The sequence below is a fragment of the Neopsephotus bourkii genome, unplaced genomic scaffold, assembly GCF_033783945.1.
Source record: "Neopsephotus bourkii isolate Nb327-2 ecotype Australia unplaced genomic scaffold, CSIRO-AGI_Nbou_v1 NB_1589, whole genome shotgun sequence".
In the NCBI taxonomy this organism is placed as follows: domain Eukaryota; kingdom Metazoa; phylum Chordata; class Aves; order Psittaciformes; family Psittacidae; genus Neopsephotus; species Neopsephotus bourkii.
In genome coordinates this window covers 5,567,873-5,589,620 of record NW_026902065.1, presented here as the reverse complement: position 1 = coordinate 5,589,620, position 21,748 = coordinate 5,567,873, and the positions used below count along the sequence as shown (strand labels likewise).

At 45.9% G+C, this 21,748-nt stretch overlaps 2 protein-coding genes across 6 annotated transcripts in view; one reads left to right on the top strand and one right to left on the bottom strand.

Annotated features, from left to right (window-relative positions):
- Nucleotides 1-3,630: 3,630 nt before the first annotated feature.
- RAB19 (RAB19, member RAS oncogene family) lies at nucleotides 3,631-10,370 on the bottom strand. Its single transcript, XM_061371950.1, has 3 exons — nucleotides 9,892-10,370; nucleotides 8,684-8,867; nucleotides 3,631-6,372 (listed from the first exon to the last, which is right to left on the bottom strand). Exons 1-3 carry the CDS (start codon nucleotides 10,084-10,086, stop codon nucleotides 6,107-6,109), a joined length of 645 nt encoding a protein of 214 aa, XP_061227934.1. The 5' UTR covers nucleotides 10,087-10,370; the 3' UTR covers nucleotides 3,631-6,106.
- SLC37A3 (solute carrier family 37 member 3) overlaps nucleotides 10,188-21,748 on the top strand; it is a 27,396-nt gene continuing 15,835 nt past the window's right edge. For 3 of the 5 annotated variants that reach the window (XM_061371949.1, XM_061371947.1, XM_061371944.1), the window contains exons 1-8: nucleotides 10,399-10,509; nucleotides 14,023-14,180; nucleotides 15,108-15,222; nucleotides 17,316-17,408; nucleotides 17,879-17,962; nucleotides 19,183-19,328; nucleotides 20,311-20,407; nucleotides 21,504-21,588. In XM_061371949.1, coding sequence (XP_061227933.1) covers nucleotides 14,080-14,180; nucleotides 15,108-15,222; nucleotides 17,316-17,408; nucleotides 17,879-17,962; nucleotides 19,183-19,328; nucleotides 20,311-20,407; nucleotides 21,504-21,588 — 721 coding nt within the window. In that variant the 5' untranslated portion in view covers nucleotides 10,399-10,509; nucleotides 14,023-14,079. Of the gene's footprint in view, nucleotides 10,206-10,398; nucleotides 10,510-11,516; nucleotides 11,535-14,022; nucleotides 14,181-15,107; nucleotides 15,223-17,315; nucleotides 17,409-17,878; nucleotides 17,963-19,182; nucleotides 19,329-20,310; nucleotides 20,408-21,503; nucleotides 21,589-21,748 lie in introns of those variants that run through there. The other 2 variants (XM_061371946.1, XM_061371945.1) reach the window with 2 other exon arrangements.

Here is a 21,748-nt window from a genome sequence, read left to right as displayed (position 1 = left end):
GCTGCTCTTCTCAGCCTTGCTTCTGTACAAGTTACAGGGGAGTCTGAGGACACGCAGACAAGTGATTTGCTTTGGCAGTGGCTGTTCTGTCTAGCTGCAAGGCAACTGCTGTAGTCATGTGCATCATAATAAGTAGTTTGTTGCTTTGAAGCGAGCTGTGGTTCTCATTCTGTAAGCTAAAGAACTGCATGCACTTGTCATGCAGCACTCCTGCTGTGTGTCACTTCCAGTTTGAATCTTGCTGGTGGTAGGCCTGCTGCCAAGCTTGCTGTTGCATTAAGGCTTCCACTCCCATCCCCTCATATGGGAATGACTGAAGAGTATGGCCTTTGAAAAGAGTAATGTGTAGGCTGCTGTGGTTTTCCTCCGCAAGGGCAGGAATGAATTCAGTCACATTAAGGCCAACTTCTAGTGTAAAAAATACAGAGGGTGATGACTTAGGCTGTGCTGCATGTTATTTCAGCGAATACCTAAGGTACAGAAATTGAAGAGGCCAACAAGGGTAGTGTCAAGATGAAAAAGGAATTCAGATTCCATAAACTCCCACCAGAAAAATCTTAATTTAAAACCAGAAACGGTTAGATACAAACTCTTCCTTTATGTGCCTTGACCTTGCTCCTGATGCAAGAATATACATGCATGGTTTGATACAAAATCTTGCAGCTTGCAGTAAGTGCAAAGTAAGGGTTTGCTGCCCATTCTCATTGATCTGAATGTGATCACAGAAGCAAAGCGTGCTTCTTGCCACCTCTGCTACTTTAGTTCTGATGGTGATAGCGCAGCTTGCTCTTCATTTGTAGCCCAAGGTGTTTGTGGTCTTCCTGAGGGGAGCCTGGTTCATTTAGTGAGATACAAAATGACTCCTGATACAGCAGATACAAAATAGATTTCTGCTTGGAGGATACCCTGAGGTATGAGGTGTCTCGTGGAGAACAAAAGTTGGATAGATGGAGTTATTAATGCTGCAGCAGGTGAAGACAAAAGGGAATTCACATGTAGTCCCTTAGGATTGAGAAATAACAATCACTTTGCTACAAAGTCAGTTTTCCTCTGATGCCAGCACTGGAGAGGCATTGAGGTGTAGTTGTAGGAAGCCTTGCTTCACATAAGCAGAACTAGACAGACTTGGCAGTGAAAACTGCAGTAAGAAGTGATGTTAATGGACACAGAAGTCATAAGGAAATGTGTGGTTGCCAGTATGCTAGACTGCCCCAATTTGCTGCTGTTGCTGTTACCCATGGGTATGATGTAACTTGCAATCAAGCCAGAGTCAACATCTGTTTGGCAACAGCTTGTGATTGCACAGGCAGTGCCTGTGCCAGCAGCTGAGTTAAGGTTGGGTTTGGAATAGCAGCACTAGAGAAAGCCCTGTAAGAGATTTTAAAGCCCTACCTCTCTCAAACCAAGTTCCTACTGAAATTTGCAGTACTCTTAAGTAGCGGGGGCTCTTGGCCTGCCCAAAACTGCTGTCAGAGGATTCCAGTATCCCTCCTTTGCCTGCTGTAGTTGTAGTCCGTAACGCACTTGCTTGAAAATGGCTTCAAGAGTCAGTATACCGAACAGCGAGTATTGAAGTCCTGCTGCCTTGCAGCCAGGTGTGGTCTTCTGGGAAGTGAGATACCTGAAAATGTGCCGTCTGGCAGCCCACAGGTGGGAAAGGGGCACTTTTAAACAGGGCTGTAGTTGGAACACTCACCGGGCAGAGGTAAGCTTCCCTTTCCGTTCCATATCCAAAAGCTTAGGTATGTATCTCCTTCATGAAAGGAGGCTCTAGACAGAGCTCATTCTCTCTGTTCAGGGCCTGAAAATTGTTTGTCTCCTTTCCAAATGTACTTAAATATTAACTAGAATGATTAGATAAGAACCTCAGCTTTTGTTACAAAGAGCCTGATACACGTATGAAGGAAAGCTTGACCAAGTTGGCAGTGCCGTGTGCCTTCCACCCCCCTTGTTGCAGCTATGTTTTTAAGCCAGTCAGCATCTGGGAGGTGTCAGTATACTCCCATTTTAATGTACTTGTAGGTTCCTTTTGTTACCTTGTTACGCAGATAGTGCTGCTGCTTCAGTCTTATCTGTCATGGCTGCAATATCCATGCAAGTGATTTGTCACACATGGAAGTAAAATACTTCTAAGTAGATAAAAACTTAACAAATAAGCTCATCTTCAAGCTGGATGTGCAGCTTTTAAAACTGGGGGGGCAGTAATGGTTTTTAGGATAATACTGTGAACAACAGGTTGAGTCCAGAGGAGGGCCACCAAGATGCTCAGAGGGCTGGATCAGCTCTCCTATGGAGACAGGCTGAGAGATAGGGTTGTTCAGCCAGGAGAGAATGCTCAGGGGAGACCTTAGAGCAGCTTCCAATACTTAAAGGGGGCCTACAAGAAATCTGGAGAAGGACTTTTAACAAGGGCATGTAGTGACAGGACAAGGGGTGGTGGCTTTAGGCTGAAAAGAGGGGAGATGTAGATCCAATACTGGGCTGGGAAGTGGTTCTTTCCTGTGAGGGTGGTGAGGCACTGGCACAGGTTGCCCAGAGAAGCTGAGGCTGCCCCATCCCTGGCAGTGTTCAAGGCCAGGTGGGTGGGCCTTGGAGCAAGCTGGTCTAGTGGAAGGTGTCCCTTGCCCACAGCAGGGGTTTGGAACTGGATGAGCTTTAAGGTCCCTTCCAACCCAAACCTTTTTGTGATTCTAAGTTACACTTGGTACAAGTGAATTTGCATATGATGCTGGGAGAACAAAATGTTAATACAAAGTTATGGAGCAGTTAATGCTACTTGCATTGTCATGGCTGCATGCTTCCAGCTGCTCTGCAGTGGGGGAAGGCACAAGTGCAGCATTTACACTGTGCTTGTTATCTTACAGTCTAGAATAACATGCTGTAATTAAGGGATTAAAAAAAAGTTTATCACTTCATGTGTTACACTATGAATAATACTGTCTACTAACATACACTCTAAAGAACCTTCTTGTTAGCAACTTCTGCAGCTCGCTCTTCAGTGACTCGATGAGAAAATGAACATGAGCCGGCTTCAGTGTGCACTCGCAGCCCAGAAAGCCAACCGTATCCTGGGCTGCATCAAAAGGAGCGTGACCAGCAGGTCGAAGGAGGTGATCCTGCCCCTCTACTCTGCTCTCGTGAGACCTCACTTGGAGTATTGTGTGCAGTTCTGGTGTCCTCAACATAAAAAGGACATGGATCTGTTGGAACAAGTCCAGAGGAGGGCCACGAGGATGATCAGGGGACTGGAGCACCTCCTGTATGAAGACAGGCTGAGAAAGCTGGGGCTGTTCAGCCTGGAGAAGAGAAGGCTGCGTGGAGACCTCATAGCAGCCTTCCAGTATCTGAAGGGGGCCTATAGGGATGCTGGAGATAGACTCTTCATTAGGGACTGTAGTGACAGGACAAGGGGTAATGGATTAAAACTTAAACAGGGAAAGTTTAGATTGGATATAAGGAGGAAGTTCTTTACTGTGAGGGTGGTGAGGCACTGGAATGGGTTGTCCAGGGAAGCTGTGACTGCTCCATCCCTGGCAGTGTTCAAGGCCAGGTTGGACAGAGCCTTGGCTGACATGGTTTAGTGTGAGGTGTCCCTGCCCATGGCAGGGGGGTTGGAACTTTACAATCTTAAGGTCCTTTCCAACCCTAACTGTTCTATGATTCTATGACTCCAGGGCAGCTCAAAAACTGACCCTATGGAAACCATTCACTGTACTGTATACAGGGCTTGTGAAAGATGTCAGAGCTAGCCCAGAGAGGTCACACTCCTGTTCTAGTTGCACAACAGGTAGGTTTTCAAGTCTAGTTTCTTGAAAGAACAGTGAGCAGCCTATTGCACCTGCTAAAGGGAAAGGAGCAGTGCAGCTCAGGGTGCAGTCACAAGGCTGTTCTCCCTGATCCCATGTTGCAGAGCTGTGTGCCAAGGAAAAACTGAGTTGCAAGTAGCTCCCTGTCACTTGGCAGTGTTGGGCAGTTAAGGAAGCATTAGCCTGCAGAAGTCTCCATACTGAGGGTAAGCAGCATAACTTCATACAGTAGTCTCCCAGGCAATAAACCTGATTAATACTCTGGTGACAAGATCCTCTAATTTGTGGCTAATGAAAGGTGACTGGAGATGAACACAATGCTTTTCTATTAAGCTCTCCTAGAAGATTAGTATTTGCTGGTATATCTGAAATACAACAAAGTTTGCTAGCAGTGTAAGTGTGGATACTAAAAAAAGTAAAAATAGTACATTACAAACTACTACCAGCACTAGTTTGGATTTTAAACACAAAATAATATTAAATTTGCATTCAGCCATCTTCCTAGTGCAAAAGGAGTCAAAACTGGTTGCATGGAAGCTGTATTGCTACTCCTTCAGCTATTTTGAAACATTACGGTGTTAAATGTTAAATATGTGAACTGAAACACAACTATTAGTACCAAATCAAGATCAAATGAAGATTTTGAACATCAGAAGGAAGATGCTGAAGATGCTTTTGCCACACCAGGCTATAGCAAAAAGCTTAAAGGCTAACACTGAAGACCACCTGGTTGGTTTACACATAGCTACATTAACCCCTGCTCTTCGCATGTGATAGCAAAGAACCTGGCCAGAGCAAGCATTAATACTAGATTATAAATCAGTGATTCATTTCTGCTTTATTTTTTGTGCTTCTCAGACAAGATTTTCCAGAAATACTTTCTACATGTTTTTCCCCCATTTCTCAAGAACTTGTGAAACATGGGTAGGCTGCCATCTGGTAAGCCAGCAGCATACCAGCCCTCCCAGGGCTTCTTTGCCTGTAACCCAGGCTGTTTTATCATTACAGAGTTTGAGTTCCACTTCATAACTTAACAGTAACTAAGTGATGCATTTTGGTACATGTGGACTGCAGTCAAAAAACCCTGCATATATTTCTTCCCTCCCTTTCTTTGTTTCCATTTTTGGGGAAAAATAAAACAAACCACTCCCAAACAAAAACCAAACTACAACCAGAAACCCTTCCTTCAGTTCTGGTACACAGAAATTAGCCTCCAATAGCAGAGCTCGCATCTGGGAGAAGCAATACAAACTTCTATTGCTACCAGGGTATTGTGTCTCCATAGCAGTAGCCTACGCACTTGCCTAGAGGTAACCTTCTGGTATACCCCATACCATTCCCTTACTGCTGAGGTGAGATTCTATAATGAAACCATCTTACACCTCTTGCTGAGTTTTACAGGAGCTTGAATCCTTTCTTCAGACTGCCTTGAAAATCTACAGGTATACTCTCAAGCTGCCATTGGCCCACCATGCAAACTACAGAAGGCTTTTGATTAATATCAGCACATCAAGAGCAAGACAGGGTGTGCATGGGGGGGAATTCCTTTCACCCCAGCATTGATTTAGGCCATTACCGGTGCCTTGGAAGCTTCACTACTCCTAGCAAGTCTATGTAGCAGGTCAGAAATCATTACTGGAATCAGTTCTTACAGAGCAATACAAAAAACAGCTCTTCTCATCCCAGGAAGAGGGTTGGGACCCTCTTCTATTACACTCTGCCTGCTGTGAAACCCCAGGGACGTCTCCAGGTTTGTCTGGTGACGAAGTCAGCACAGATGTAACTCAGTTCCTGGGGATGGGTGGCTACATGCCTGACATCAGAACTGCGCCTAAATGAAAGTTTAAGCAGTAGTGGGTTAGAGCTGTCCAAGCACGTCAGGCTTTTTAAAGCTACCAGCAAAAAGTAAAGTGCTTGCACTGGAACAAACAACATAGCTTAAAAGGGTCAAATCAACACAGAGCTCTGATGCAAACTTATCTTCTGACACAGCCAGAAACATCGCTTAAGGAGATAACAGAAGGCAGTAATTTCTACAGTTCTCTTTGGTTAAGGCAAGGGCTGACAGCTCCCCGAGTCCTCCCAGCTCAGAAGATCGTGTTAAAGTATCAGCTGCCATGTTCAAAGCAGCCTGTGCTACCAACAGAAAATCTCTGAAGATGCTTACAAGCCAAATTGCAAAGTAGAGATATCAAGAGAGATGGCTCAAGGCCACATAGCACACTCTCATCACTTGACTAAAGTGAAATCAAACAGCATCAGAAGAATGATGACTTTCAAGTTCTTTCTGAAATCTCTCTTCAACAGAGGCACTGGCTCTTCTCCACACTCGGACTGGCAATCACTGGCCTAGAATCAAGATAGATGCCGTTTGGAGGGTTCTCTCCATGAAGCTGTAAGGTATTACGGGCTATTAGCTCCTTGGCCATTAGCATGAACACCTCTTCTATGTTTTGAGCTTCTTTAGCTGATGTCTCCAGCACAGCTAAGAGCCCATGCTTCTCCGCCAGCGTGCAGGCATCTTCAAACAGAACTTGGCGCTTATCCAGTGAATCTGATTTGTTCCCTTGAAAGAAGGAAAATACATAATTCAATAACTTAGGTTTCTCAACAAATTAATCTTTAAATGCAATAAATTAATTCAGTTTTGTTAAGCAATAGATTTACGTTAAGAATGAGAGTTACTGCAAAAAAAACCCCAACAGAACAACCAACAACCAAGATGTAAGCCACAAACAGAATGTGGATCAAAACTGCAGCTAGCAAATGAGTTAAAATCCAAACAAAACCTAAACCCCTGTGTTTATCTACTTACTTGCTGTAGGCAGTGATGCCAGAGCAACTTTTGGTCCCTATCCCCTAGTGTTCTTAAACATTAAGGAGCTTTTAACTTGGATACTAAAATAATATAGAAATCTTGTAGCCATGATGATTGTACACAGCAAACCAAAGCAATTTTGCAAGGTTTATTCCTCGCTCAACCTTCAGTGGAAGCCACATGTGTTATGCTATTGTCAAGCTACCCTAATTCATCTCAAGGTGGGTGCTCAGCTCTGAAGATCTGCAATGTTTTTAGCCTAAAGCAGATCTCCTCCCCCCAGAAAGCACCATTAAACCCCAGGAAGAGCCTGGCTAACTTAATCAGATTTTAACATGACCTGTTTATACACATTAGCCATGGATTATGTCAAAAAAGACAAGCATTCACACCAGCCACCTTAATGCTTAAAATATATACTTACTAAGTTTCCACATGTCTAAATTTAACTTTCACTTGAAGCAGTTCAAATCTGTCAGAGGTCATGAAACACCTCAGATAAAATACCTTTGTCTATTTAAGCAGCTGCAGCACATGTGAAATTATCATCAGTTCTGGTACATGCAGTACTTGGCTGAAGTCTACATTCATAGTTTCAAGACAACCCTTCATCAAATTCAGATCTTGAATTTGAATATAAGCCAACTCCCTTCCCATTTAAAAGGAAAAGAAACCAAAACATCAACCCACCCCCAAAAACACACCTTGCTTGAGGGTTATTTGCCTTCTTAAAAAGATTCTCAACCCCCTTTCCTCCTTCAGTTCCAGATGAGAAAGTTGGACTTTACGTTAACCTCATGCTAGAAGGGTGTACAACATGACTATGTGTAATGAAACATACAAAGACTTCCTGCCACAGTAAGTAAAGCACCAGCTTTGAAAGAAAGCACCAAGCTGGATCCTTGTTAAAAAGCTTCATTTTCACCAACTTCAGACCTTCTTTCTTAAAGAAAAATAACAGATCCTACCACCATCAGTCCTCACAATACACACAGGTAGGTCTTACTCTTCAGCTTAATGAGAAGAGTTAGAAAAGCCCTACCAAAGTTAAGTGATTTATTCCCCCACCAACACCTCTTGAGTCATTCCAAGCACTGTGGTTACATGCAGGTCAGGGTTTGTTGTTTGTTTCTGCAGGTGAAGAACAGGAAGAACTACCACAGCACAGTAATCTGCAAGGAGCACAAGCAGATGCTTAGGACCCATGCTGGCTGCGCTGCAGGGCTCAGCTGCCTGTCTCCAAAGCTGGTTTGGGCTGCTGTGGCTGCGCGTGTTGCTTTCGGCACAGTGCCACAGCAGAACAGGCAGAAGCAGGGGAATGTAAATAAAGGTTCTGTCATTTTACTATACTGGTTCTCTCACTTGCAGCTTCTTCCATGGGGGAGGGAAGAGCAATAACAACTTGAAACACAAAGGGAAAGAACCACACTGCTTCCTACAAGCTCCATTCTCAGCAACTCCTACCCATTCCTTTCCTGAAGGGGCAGAGCTTCCTGAATATAGTGGAGGAAACAAGGAGGAGGAATGCAAGCAGCCTACTTCATGCTCTGCAAAAGCCATGTCCCCAGTCTACTGTCTTACCTGATCAGAGTCCCATTACACAGCAATGCGCATGCTTATCAAAAGAACAGAGAGGAAAGATGAGAACCGGGAGTTGTGTTGCTCTGTGCGTTCCCCTTCTTCTTGAATTATTGAGCTGCTAAATTCCTGCACATCAGGAGCATAGGGTAAAGCTCACTGCAATTCTAACCTGAATTCAACCTAATTCAACCTCAGAGTTGTCCTTGCTTGCTAGGTAAGCAAGCTTGTTGTATTATTCCAGCAAGAAAGAAACAAGGAAAAGGGTTTCACTGTCTGCTATGAGCTTGGTCCTGCTGTGACTTTCCTCATTTTCTTTAAGCTCAGGCCAAACTGATACACTTTCTGATCTCTTTTAATCAAAACTGCATTCTTCTTTAATGCGTATTTTATAGAGGCTTCAAGTAGTGGAGGAAAAGTGAGGGGGATTTTACATACATATTAAAACTACATAATGTAATATCTAAAATTAGATTCCTACCAATTAACATCATGACCAAGTTTGCAGCACCATATTTTTCAATTTCATGAATCCAGTGAGGAATGGATTCGAATGTGGACCTCCTAGTAAGGTCATAGGCAAGGATGGCCCCATGGGCACTCCTGTAATAGGACTGGGTTATTGTCCGGAAGCGTTCTTGACCAGCTGTGTCCCACACTTGGATCTGTAAGAGAAAGAGTGATAGTTGTAAAGACCAGCGAACGCTGCTTCCTTGGTGTCTGCCATCACTAGCTATGCTTTGGAAACCCCTTGTCTAGAAGGCAGCTAGACCTGTCCCAGCTCACACCATTACACCATAGTAGTGGCTTTACACTCTCTCTACACCTCCACAATGAAGAGACATTTACATTCTTGTAAGGACGATCGAACCAGACCAAAGGGAAAGCTGCAAGAGTAAACCCAACTTTGTAAAAAGAGCAAGAAACCCAGTTTCAACAACTACTAAAAGATACAGAGTGTTACAGCATTTTAACAGCCAAGGAAGAAAAGCTAAGAAGCCCTGATGCAGGGCTGGGCAGAGCAAAGCCATATAAAGGACAGGCATCTGAATTCTCATCCGCACATAGAGGCAAGTTGTAGATAACAAATTCTTCTGGTATTTGTCTTACAAGTCTTCATCTTCCCTCAAAGCAAGCACACTCCAAAGCAGAGCCTTGCACACTAGAGGGTTTTCCCTCCTCAGTGTCCCAGTCCATAGGAGGGCCACTGAAGGTGCTCAGAGTGTAGGAGCACCTCTCCCATGAAGACAGGCTGAGAGGAGCTGTGGCTGCCCTTGAAAGTGCTCAAAGCCAGGTTGGACAGGGCTTGGAGCAGCCTGGTCTAGTGGAAGGTGTCCTTGCCCATGGCAGGGGGTTGGAACTTTAAGGTCCTTTCCAACCCAAACCAATCTATGATTTCTGAGTGAGGGAAGAGACACCCCCTTCAAACCAGAGCTGGCTTTCAAAAAACTATCTCCATAGAGACAAAGCATGAGCCCTCTCTCCCCAGAGCCATCCAGAGAAGCCACAAGAGTGCGTATGTACCAAATCAGAGTGACTGCCTCCCCCAGGGGATCCTCCCACGGGAAAAGATCCCCCCGGAAGCACCCCTGGCCAGCAAGAAACCCAGTTCTTGTTACTGCCTTCAGTGGGGCCGGGCGGGAAGCGCTGCAGTCCCCCCGCTTCCCTTGGGTCCCCCCAGCCCCTCACCTTCACTTTCTTGCCGTCGATGTCCATGGAGCGCACGGTGAAGTCCACGCCGATGGTGTTCTGCTGCTTCTCGTTGAACTGCCCCGTCTTGAAGCGGTGCACCACGCACGTCTTCCCCACGTTAGAGTCCCCGATCAGGATGATCTTGAAGAGGTAGTCGAAGGCATCGTCCGCGCTGGAGCTGGGGAAAGGCATCGCGGCTGCCGGGCGGGCCGAGGTGCGGCAATGAGAAGGACCGCAGCTCCGAGGGCCGCAGAAGGAGCCCCGTCCGGCCGGCTCCCCGCTCACCTGTTGGCGCTGCCCTGCCAGCACAGGTACCGCCCGCTTTGTACCGCCCCGGCCCTCTCGGGGCCGGCGGGAGATGTAGTTTTCCTCTTCCTCCGCCCGCCCTGCCCCGCAGGCTCCGCCGGGCACCGGTGCGGCCGCGGCTCGCTCCCCGCGATGCCAGGCGGGGCAGCAGGCGAGGGGCCCGGCGCGCCCGGGTCACAGCCGCAGGGCCAGGGGGGCGGCAGCGGCGAGGGGCCGCACTACAGCTCCCGCCATGCCCCTGGGCCCGCCCGCCGGAAGAGCCGCCTCCCTCCTCCGGCTTCCTGCGGGCTGTGCCGGCCGCTGCGCTCGGTAAGCGGCGAAGGGGGGGTGCTGCCCCGGGGCAGGAGGGGTGCGCTGCGCTGCATGGGGGGCGGATGGCTGTGATGGGCTGGCGGTCTCGGTGGAGCCGCGGCGTACCCTGCTGCTGCCGGCTTGGCTCGGCGGGGCTCCGCTGCCTACCCCACCCCGCCCCGCTGAGGACGTGGCCGCCGGGCCACCCGCGGGGGTTCGCTGAGGGGAAGAACCCGCGTCCTCATCGTCTGCCTCGGTGCTTCAGCGGGGAAACCGGCCCGGCCGCGCCCCGCCCCGCCCTGCCCCGCCGCCGGCCCCAGGTGAGCCGTGCCCGCCGGCAGGAGCGCGGCCTGCGCCCGGGGCTGGGCCGCTTGTCCCGGGTCTCTTGCGCTGGAGCTGCCCGTGCCGCAGTGCTCGGATCGACTCGGTGCTTGGAGCAGCCGCACGGCCTCCCAAGCGGCTACAGCTGGGGCTTTGGGGTGATTTCCTAGGGGAACCCTAGGAATGCGAATTCTGGTCTTCCCTGGCGGCTCTGGGGGACGGCAGAGTGGTATTAAGGAGGTTTGTTTTGGACTTAAGGTGTCTTATTTTGACCTGAAGTGAAGGGATAAGGGAGAATTTGGAAAGCTTAACAAAAGCTTATACAAAGTATCAGTTAGCTGGAGGTAAATAGTGCTAAGCAAGCAGATGAGCTGTATAAACACCCGAAAAGCAGCTCTCTTCCTTTTTTAGAGGCTTTGTGGTTCTCTGCCTTGAGTTCTATGGTTTATCCTTCCTCCTGGTTTTTGTTCATCCTCCTCCACTACAAATTTAATGTGGTATTCTCAGTGTAATTAGAAGGCTAATTTGTAAGGATAAACCCCTAGTTGCACACTGCTCTAGCCTAGGGAGAGTGCCGGTTTTGAATGTGAAAAGGACAAAATGAAGAAAGAAAAAAGAAATCTTTCTTAGTTATTTTTACACTGCCCATAAGTGGGAAGTGTCATCCTGTGCCTGAAGGTCTTCTAGAAAGCAAGCAGAGATTGAAAAGCTCTGAGGAGCAGGTAATTTCAATGCTAAATGCTATTAAAGAAAAAAAAAAGGAAAGGTGACTTTAAGGGCAAACCTGGGTCTTAGCTTTAAAGAGACTCAGTATCTTGGACAAATAAGATCTATGTTTGCATATGTTGACATAAAGCGGGTGGTAAATCTTGTGCTCCAGGCTGTGGCCTGGTTACCCATGGAAGGAACTTTTCCCGCAGCGTTGCACAACGGGCTGTGTTGTGCTTTCCTCAGAAGAGCTGTGTTACCTGCTGTTGCCTGGTGAGAGGCAAGGGAAGAGAATGAGTTCTTGTGTTTGATGAAACCGTGTGGTCTGCAGGCCTGCAAGGACTGTGGTGCTGGGCAATTGGAGTGCCTGGGGTTCTTCTCTCTTCTTCATGCTGCTCGTGTGGGGGATGGCCCCAAGCAGTTTTATTGCTGCCATGTGATACTTGTGGGGGTGCTGAGTTTTCATTCGCTGGTGTTGAGAAATGGTCCGGGACCTTAGATGGAGGTCGTTTCCAGGCTACTTAAAAAGTTGCCTTTTCCAGGGCTAGCCTTGGCTTCCCGTGGTTCCAGACGTAGGTGCTTTTTTCTTTCCCTCTCTGTGAACCCATGCAGCCTAGAAGCATGTCCTTTTGTGCTGGCACACCTACTTGGTCTGTGCTCGCTGGAGCGATGAGAGCATGGCTGAAATGCACTCGGGCTGTGTGGATGCAGGTGGTTTCAGATCTTGTACAGACTTGCTGCGTTTGCCCTGGGTGAGAATGATGTGTTCAAGTCTAGCATGGGATAAATGGGCCTCCGGTGTCTCAAAGGTGTAATGGCTGAATCCATATTAATAGGAGGATTTCCATGTCATACTCTGTTTTGGAGGTCAGATCATAGAATCATAGAATTGTTTGGGTTGGAAGGGACCTCAATGATCATCCACTTCCAACCCCCTGCCATGGGCAGGGACACTTCCACTAAACCAGGTTGCTCAAAGCCTCATCCATTCTGATGTTCAACACTTCCAGGGGTGGGGCAGCCACAACTTCTCCAGTGGTGGCTAATATATCCAGTTGTACTTGGTATCTGTCTGTTGGTCACACGTGCATCGTCATTGATGGAACAAGAAAGGAAGACTTCTTGCAGTGTAAGTTGTCTTGATGAAACCTTTAGGAGTTATAAGAAGGGAGAGCAGAAAGTCCCTGTGACATACAGGGTTTCCAGCAGCAGAAATTTGGATAAGAGAAAGTCTGGGCAATGACTTCGAATTTCTGCAAGTGAGGTTTTGAAGCTGAACTTCAAAAGTCTTGTGCAGATTCACCAATCATTACAAGCAGTGCCTGTGGATACAAAAGAACACAAAGGCATTATGTTCCATCTTATTTCAGCTCTAATTCTTTGGGGGAACACAGGTGGTGCACCATTTTAGTGCTCAGCATTCAGAATGTGTGGGGTGTCTGAATGTCTTCTGAAAATGCAGTTCCCACCAGCTGACTTGTGGAGCTGTTTTAAGCCAGGTTGCATTAACAAAATTGGGTTCTGCCTTCAGCAGTGATGCTATTATAGAGCATATCTTTCTCTGCACTGTTCTCTGTTGCGCGGACACAAGTGGTTTTGTAGTTGCTTTGTGAACCGTGGCAGGGAAATCTGGCTGAAAAGATCCCTGCCAAGAAAACAAAAGGGAGGCATGAAATGATCCCTCAGCTGTGCCAGCACAGCTGAGAGAGCGGAGTAGTGTGGGGTGAGCCAGCACTAAGAAGCTCTGTGCCTGTATCGTAGCTTTTCCTCAGTACTGATAATTCCTGATGTATAGCAGCTTTGGCAGATGTCACCCATGCCCTACAGGTAGTATGACTTGCCACATGCTGAACTTACTGAATTGGTGGCAGATGGAGCTTTAATGTAGGGCTTGAGAATGAACAGGCAGGGAGGCTAGCTGTTGGATTTCAGCACTGTCCTCACAGTTGCCTTCCTCTCTTCAGCTGTGCAAGTCCACTCTTGAGTATATTTTTTCAATGACATCTTAAAGAGGCAGCTAGATCCAAAACTATTCTCTACCAGTAACCAAATGCTCTTCTCTTGACTTCATCACCAGGCCATAGCTAGCCAGGCAATGATGGGAGGTTCCCTTATTTAAGACTACTCCACAGTGTACTGCAGATGTAAATGGTGTGGAATGGTCTTTAACATGAGAGCACTAGAAATGGATAGATCTTGGGGGAGCTCCTTGGTGATGGGCACTGAAGAGGCATCTGCTAGTTGGGGAACAAAAAAGAAATGGGTTGAAAGATAGCCATGAGGGTACTGTGAGAGTGGGAATAAAACCACATTTCTGGGCACAGAATGTGTCGAGGAATGTATAGGTGATGAGATGAGCAGTGATGTGCAACAAATCAGGAAGGAATGGCATAGAGTTGTTCCTGCTGAGTTCCAGCTCTTTGGGGAACACAGGTGTATTTTTATACATGAGTGTTAATTCAAATATGTTTTCTCTTCCTTTCCCATCTTCTTCTGTTTAAGCGAGAAGAAAAATGACCTAAGCATCATCCAGCCTTTGTGGCCGGGGCTGCCAGGAGCATGGCATTGCCTGGAAGTTTACGGAGGCAGCCTGCAGACAGAGGCCTTGCGTCCCATTGCACCCACCATCATATTGTTGTGTTCCTGCTGACCTTCTTCAGGTAGGTTCTGTGTATCTCTGCTCAGGGAAGTGTTCATCTCACTGAATTTTGGGATGGGAGGGCAGGGCATGTCTGAAGGTGGAGAATGAAGATAGGAAAATAGTCTCAACCTTTGGCTGTGAGCCTTGAAAGCAAGCTTAAAAGCTAGTAGTACCAACTGGTCTGGTTGTCATGTAGTTGTGAAGTGTACTATGCCCCTGGGGAATCCAGACACAAACAGGGGTTGCAGCAAAGGTGAGGTTGACTGTGCCAAGCCAGTAGCACTCTGTTGCAGAAGGGTGAATGCAGGTGGGTGGGGGGAGGAATTAGCCAAAACAAGGAAGGAAGCAAATGCTGATGCTCAGAACACGTTTAATACCTGTTCTGACTGATGGAATATGCTGTAATTGCTTCTGGGGTCCTCTTCTCTCCTGAAAGTACTATTTGCTGAGGGTGGACAAGCCTCTAGAGCAGAGAAGTCACTGCTTCCTACCTGAAGGTTTGCTAGATTTGTTTGTTGAAAGCTTGTCTATTTCACCAGCTGACAACAGCTCGGATACCATACTACCTCTCCTTACAAATGTTGCCTCACTGATATCCTTTGATCTTCACAACAGTACTGCCAGTGGTACCTAATCGGTCTCTGGAAGAGAGCTTGTAGTGCTGGTTAGCCAGATGAGTGCATCTTCTTTTGTTCCCCAGTCACCTCCTTTTTTTGAAAATAGAAGAGGAGATCCTTTCTGGTCAAGACCCTATTTCACAACTCCCCAGAAAAATCAGTGTGCCTGCCCATAATTTGAGGGTTCCTGCTGCTGACTATATCTCCAGAATTGACAGTCCTCTGCTATGCTGTCTGCTTAGAGAGCATGTATCTGTATTTTGAGTTCTGTCCTTTCCCACTTGACCTCGAGATCATTGGCCAGCCTGTACTTGTGTGTTTTCTGGCAGCTACTCCTTGCTCCATGCTTCCAGAAAGACGTTCAGTAATGTCAAAGTCAGCATTTCCAGCCAGTGGACTCCCTCCTGCCTGAACACCACAGCCCCTGAGCTCCGGCCATATGAGGTGAGAACACAAGGGATAGGCAAGTACAAAGCAAGGTGGGTAACTTCCAGTATGCTGAGCTTGTGGTGCTGAGGAGGCCCCTTTAAGCATCCATCAGGGACACTGCTTGGAATGTGAGCAGGAATTTCAGGTGTCTGAACTGTAGTTTTCTGGATCATCAGGTGATGGCAAAATCCTTCCCAATGATCTCCAGAGAGAAACTTCGTGAGAAGCTTAAGTGTTCCAGTGGAAATGGGGACCCCAGCAGAGTCTCTACAGTAGCCATCAACATGGAGAAGGGAGAGGAGAGGGAAGGAGGGACCTTGCCTCTGAAGTGTTGGAGGCAATAAATGAGCAGTTAATGGGCTTACAGAGATCTTTGTAAAATGCTGGCTGTGCCTTTCTCTGTGGTGATGCTGCTGCTGCCACCATGTTAAAAGGATAGCCAGAGTAGGAGAGAAGAGAACTGTCTGAAAGTGCTAGCTGCTTATCCTAAATTAACACTGAAGAATGCATCTAAAATTTCTGATTTCCAAAACGCTGAACACCCAGCATGCCTTGTCTGGAAAATCTTGGCTTCAGTGAAAGCAGTGGGAGTTTTGGCACTGTTTGCTTACAGGAAAGGAAGTTGTATACTGCTTATATCTCACAATGGGAATGCAAGAACTACTGCCTGGCTCCTGCCCACAGCCCTTTTAGGGACATGCTTGTTTTTTAGCAGTGGCTTGTCCCAGTGCTTTTGGGAAGTAGAAGAACTCTTACATTAACAGCTTGGTCACAGCCCTGTTAGAGCAGGGAGTTCCAGGTCAGCTGCCTGGGTGTCATCTGCATTAGAAATCATTGGTTATTTGAACGTTTGACTGAGGGATGGGAAATGCTGACTTTCTGTGGGAAGTGAAAACAGTAAATTGGATCTGCAGTGTGTTCAGGATTTTCTAGTATGGCAAAAAGGAATGAACATCTTAGGGATGCAAAAAGTGAGATACAGGGTGTTTATCTTCAGTTCCTTAACTCACATTCAAACTACTAGGGTATTTTGGAAGATTTTTTTCTAATATAGATAATTTAGTGTTTGCTGGATGTTGAGGTGCATGTATCTGGTCAAGAAAAATGATCGAAGTGGTCCTTTTGGTATGAGTTTAGATTATATCAATTGACAGTAAAGCACGTTTTAGGAAATGGATAAATCAGATTAAGGATACGAAGAGAGAAGTTGCATGCTATCAGTTTTGAACTTTGGTATATCTTTTAAACTACAGTTGTTCTTTGTACTTAAAAATATTTTTTAAGTATAACAGAATGTTTTGCAGTAGTTTTGTGAGCAAGCCATAGTACGATTTTGTTAGAAGGACAACTAGGATCTGTGCTCATCAGCCTTTAAAGGTTTGTTTATTTTCTAACGGGGGTGTGGTATTGGGGTAAGTAAACTTTGTCCTGATTGATTCATTTCAACCTCAGAGCTTGCTATTTTCAGCTGATGTTGCTAATCTTTCCTCATCATATTGAAAGTAAAATGAAACTCAGGGTGAGCACCAAAAGCCCCTCTAAACTACTGACTGTAGCTCATTGTAAATAGTTTCCATCCAGTCTTTTTCTGCCACTTGTTCCTTTTGTGTTCTTGCTTTTCTGTTCATGGCCTGTCATTTCTTATTATGGTTGGGACCACAAGGACTTTAAGGGAATTATTAATTTAGTGAAGACAGCAAGATAAGCACAGAAGAGACACTTCACAGAAAACACAATATGCCTTTATTGTATTATTCATGAAGATGCTCATCAGTGTTTCTGTGTAAGAAGCTGTCTAACAGTTGCGTGCCTCTTAGGAGTAAGGTTTGTTTTGCCAGCCGTTTGTCTTGATCCAGGTGGAACAAGCATTTCTCAATTCTGGTTGGCTAGTTTTCCTTTTAGGAGTGAAATGAAGTGACAGTGGACTTTTTTTCAGTAGATAATGACGTAATTGTTCTTCATTTGATAATTAAAGTGTTGAAAGAATGGGAGGCTGCTGGGGCCAGATGCTGTGCTGGTGTGCTGGTATGGAGTTAGGGTTTCTGTTGAAGAAGAGTAAAATGAGCTATGCCTCTCAGTGTTTACCTGTTAAAATTTTCTCTCTGTAGCTCTGGAGCAGCAACCATTTATTTCCAAATGCAGAAGAAGCAACTCTCTTCTTGGGGACGTTGGACACTATCTTTTTGTTTTCCTATGCTGTGGTGAGTAAAAGTAACCCAAAACTGCTAAGCTTTGGTTGAATCTTACGGGGATGATTGCACCCAGATGTGGAGGGGATGAACAGGATCATCTTCCTGGACTTGCCAGCACTAATACAGTTAAAAAGCTTAGTTCAGAGCTCGTTAGTTCTGCCTGCGCCTGTCACCCGTGTGAAGATGCTTGTTAACAAATGCAAGAGAAATACTGTTGCTTCATAACTTCTAACCGCCCTGTCACCAGTGGATGGGAGGGTTCTGTCCCTCCAAGAGCTCTCAGCTGAATTTTTTAAAACCAAGAAATTTTAATGAACAGCCATGAGCAGGATTTCTGTGGTGGCAGAAGTGGTTAGAATCAAACAAAGTTGATATAACAACAGCGTTTGGATCAGCTTGACCCTTCTACACCATTTTAACTCTTGCAGATAACAGATGCAGATCTTGTGGCTTTATTTAATGCTGTGTTTTGTTCTTAGGGTCTCTTTGTCAGTGGCATAGTTGGTGATCGCCTGAATTTACGCTGGGTTTTGTCTTTTGGCATGTGTTCTTCTGCTCTTGTGGTAAGTCGAAACATACTAGCGTGATTTAGAAATCTCTCTTAGGGTTTCTGGGTAGGATTTTACTTCAGGGGAGAAGAGGCTCTGTTTCTGTGCAGGTCTGCCTAAGCTGTAGCTGTACCTCAGTGGTTTCAAAGTCTGTATGTAAAGCTTTGTCCTGGGCGTGCTTACTGCATTGTCTAAAGCACAGAGCTACACTAGATGACTCACCTCTTCCTGAAATATCTGTTTATGGATACTGTGTCAGAAGGAAATTCCAAAGCTTGAGACACTGTCTAGAGACTTGATGAACAGCTTTTGTACAAGAATAGTGTGTTTGGACGTTCTGGGACTGTTTTGTATTATAACTGTTCTCCCAGCCCACACATATTGTCATCAAGGTTTTTGCTTCCAAACACAATCTTTGCTGTCTTTCTTAAGGGACATACTAACAATAGTAAGCATTCATTTACTTATTTTGTAATTGCTGGGAGGGCATGTGTCAAAAAAGAATGTACACTTAAAACAAGAGGTTTCTTGAGGTCCAAGCCACTGCAGATAAGTGTGAATCAGTTTTATCTCATTGTGGTTTTCTGGTTATTAAAGTAGTGGTAAAACGTCGGAGTGCTTTTGATTTACCCCACAATGGCATATTGCGTTCTGCAAACACATGACCACAAACATGCATCAAGTGCAGTGTGCCACAAAGTGTGTTTATTTTGGCTAGTTTAGGTCAGGGCTCTTAGTCATTTGAGACCTAGCTGTAGTATTTCTGTCAAATTTTGCTAAGATAAATGGCCACTGAGGGTTTTGTGTTTGCATAGAGGCTCGTGAATGTGGATGTCAGTACAATAGCAGATCAGATCAAGAGGCTACTCTGTTTTTAGTGTTGTTACTGGAAGTATTTGTCTCTTTCTTCACCACTCCTGTTAAAACTGTGCTGTTGACAAAGATAAAAGGCTTCTGGAGTGGAAGTGCCATGACAGCACATTTGTCTCTGGAGGTGTTCGGGCTCTGGAGTAAGTGCTGTGGTGGCTCACCAGAGGGTGCTATTACCCCTGAGCTGATTCTTACACAATGCCAGGCTCCCTCTGGGCTGGCGGGCCACTGCGGGGCACCTTCTCTTTGAAATGTTACTTCTTTTAGGACCCCACTCCTGCCTGGCTTTCAGCAGTAGCCTCGGGGTCTTCTCCGTTGGTTTTTAATTTGGTTTGGTTTTGGGTTTTTTTCCCCCTCCTCTCTAGGTGTTCTTCTTCGGCACACTTACAGAATGGTTGCATTTCTACAACAAGTGGTTCTACTGCTGTCTCTGGGTTGTGAATGGTTTACTGCAGTCCACTGGTTGGCCCTGCGTGGTTGCGGTCATGGGCAATTGGTTTGGAAAAGCTGGGTGAGTGGAGTTTTCTTCAGTGACTCACTTGTCTGACCCACTGAGTAGCAGATTGAGCTGACTCAAACCAAAAAGGCCAACTGTTAGGTCAGAATTAAAATTATGTGGGATGAATCATCATCATTGAATAGTTTGGGTTGGAAGGGACCTCAAAAGATCGTCCAGTTCCACCCCCCTGCCACAGACAGGGACAGCTTTCACTAGACCAGGTTGCTGAAAGCCCTGTCCAGCCTGGCCTTGAAAAGTACCAGGGATGGGGCAAGCCACAGCTTCTCTGGGCAGCCTGTGCCAGTGTCCCACCATGATCAAAGGGGGTAATTTCTTCTAATATCTAATCTAAATCTCCCCTTTTTCAGTTCAAATCCCTCCCCACCTTCTCCTATTGCTAAATGCCTTTGTAAAAAGTCCCTCTCCAGGTTTCCTGTAGGCCCTTTTTAGGTACTGGAAGGTTGCTAGAAGCTCTCCCTGGAGATTATGCTTTTCTTGTTACTATTATCTCTCTTCCCTGGAGCCACAGAACAGCTTGGTGTGGAAAACACAATTATGTGTTAAAGGCACAGGTTCAGTGTTCAAAAGTATCATTACAGAGTGTCTGAATTTGAATTTTCATGACACTGGGAAACCTCTTTCTGTTTATGTACTACTGACGAGGCTGAATTGAAATTGACTCCTTGTAGGTTCAACTGTGTCGCTTTGGGGTACTGCAGATATGCTCTAGCTATAGCTTGTAACTCAGTTGTTGGCAGCTCATCTCTGCTGTAATGCAAGTGTTTCAGGATAGAACATTCCTCCCTTATCTATTTGGAACCTCCAAGTTATTCTGTGTTTTGTTTTAAGTGACCTTTGAGTCTTCTTCGAGTGGACTGGGAGAATGCTGTAACTTTATTCTTTAGTTAAAGTTTATTCAAATGTTTTATCTTCATCTTGCTCCTAATGTCACCTCTCCCTGCGTTGCCTTTTCAAATTTCTTTCCCTTCTGCAGAAGAGGTTTTGTGTTTGGACTTTGGAGTGCCTGTGCATCTGTGGGAAATATCCTTGGGGCATTCCTTGCCTCCTGTGTTCTCAAATACGGCTATGAGGTAGGTATTGCTGTCTGGCTTCTAGATGGGACTGCATGTCTGATTGGGTTGTGAGAGACTAGTTGCTTATGCTGTCTCTGAGAGATAAGAGGCTCAGAGTGCCCAGTTTCATCATCCTGCATTCTGTGGTAGCAAGCAGTAGGCAGAATACAAACAATATTCCTTTCCTGACCCTTCCAGGTTGGGAAAAGGGTCTGATATTTCTTTGTAAACGAGACTGATGTTATTGAAAAGCCCTAGTATCATAGTAGACCTTCTTCTAATTTGGGTAGCTTAAAGTGCTCTTCAGAGTCATCCATCACAGGTTCTCACTTAACTGATGTCACTGCTGCTGAATAGTGGTGAGGTTCTGACCCGTATGGAGGCATAGCTTCTGTAACGGAGAAGAGGCTAGCACTAAATTGCTGTAATGCAGTGGGCAGGCAATTGAATGCAGGGAATGTAAGTGAACCAACACATCTTGAAGCCTGTAACCTGTGAGGACAGGCTAACAGAGCTGAGCTTGTCAGTCTGGAGATGAGGAGGCTTAGGGAACCAAATAGCCTGTGAGAAGATTGCTGAGAAATCAGCGCCAGGCTCTTTCCTGGGTTGCACGGTGAGAGAGCTTAAAAAGCATTGGTTATAAAGTGAAGCAGGGATGATTCCAACTGGATGCTTGGAAAACTATTTCGCTATGAAGTTAATTCAACATGGGAACAAGGGGTGGGGGCCAGAGCCTGGAGGATCTGTCTTTGGAAGATTTCAAGACCTTATTGAGCAAAGCTGTAAGCCACCTAGTCTGAATTTGGTGGGTGTTTGACCCTTCTTTGAGCAGTCCCTTCCAGTGTGCTGGTTTGTTGGGTGAGCTCCTTCCTCACTGCTGTCACTTCAGTGCACTAAACCAACTGTTTTAATGTGGTCTTTCAGCCTAGATAGAACCAGGTCTGTTCAGGAGATGCAGAGACCACTTGTTTCCAAGTTTTGTGGATGTAGTCTGGGTTGTTGTAGCTGCATTTACTCTCTGACAAGGCTGGAATATAAAGAAACCCTCATAATCATTGAAGCCTTTGTGATTGAAAGTGTTTTAAAAAATGCTTTTTTGTTTATTTGTCTTCAGTATGCTTTCTTGGTGACAGCCTCAGTACAGTTTGCTGGAGGAGTCATTGTGTTCTTTGGGCTGCTGACATCACCAAAGGAAGTGGGTAAGTAAAAGAGAGCCGTAGCATTACAGTCTCTTCATGGAAAGCAGATCTGCAGCTTTCCACATAGTACTGGAATTACAGAATTCTAGAATGCCAGGTTGGAAGGGACCTCAAGGATCATCTGGTCTAACCTTTAGGAGTACTAAATTATTGCTTGTGC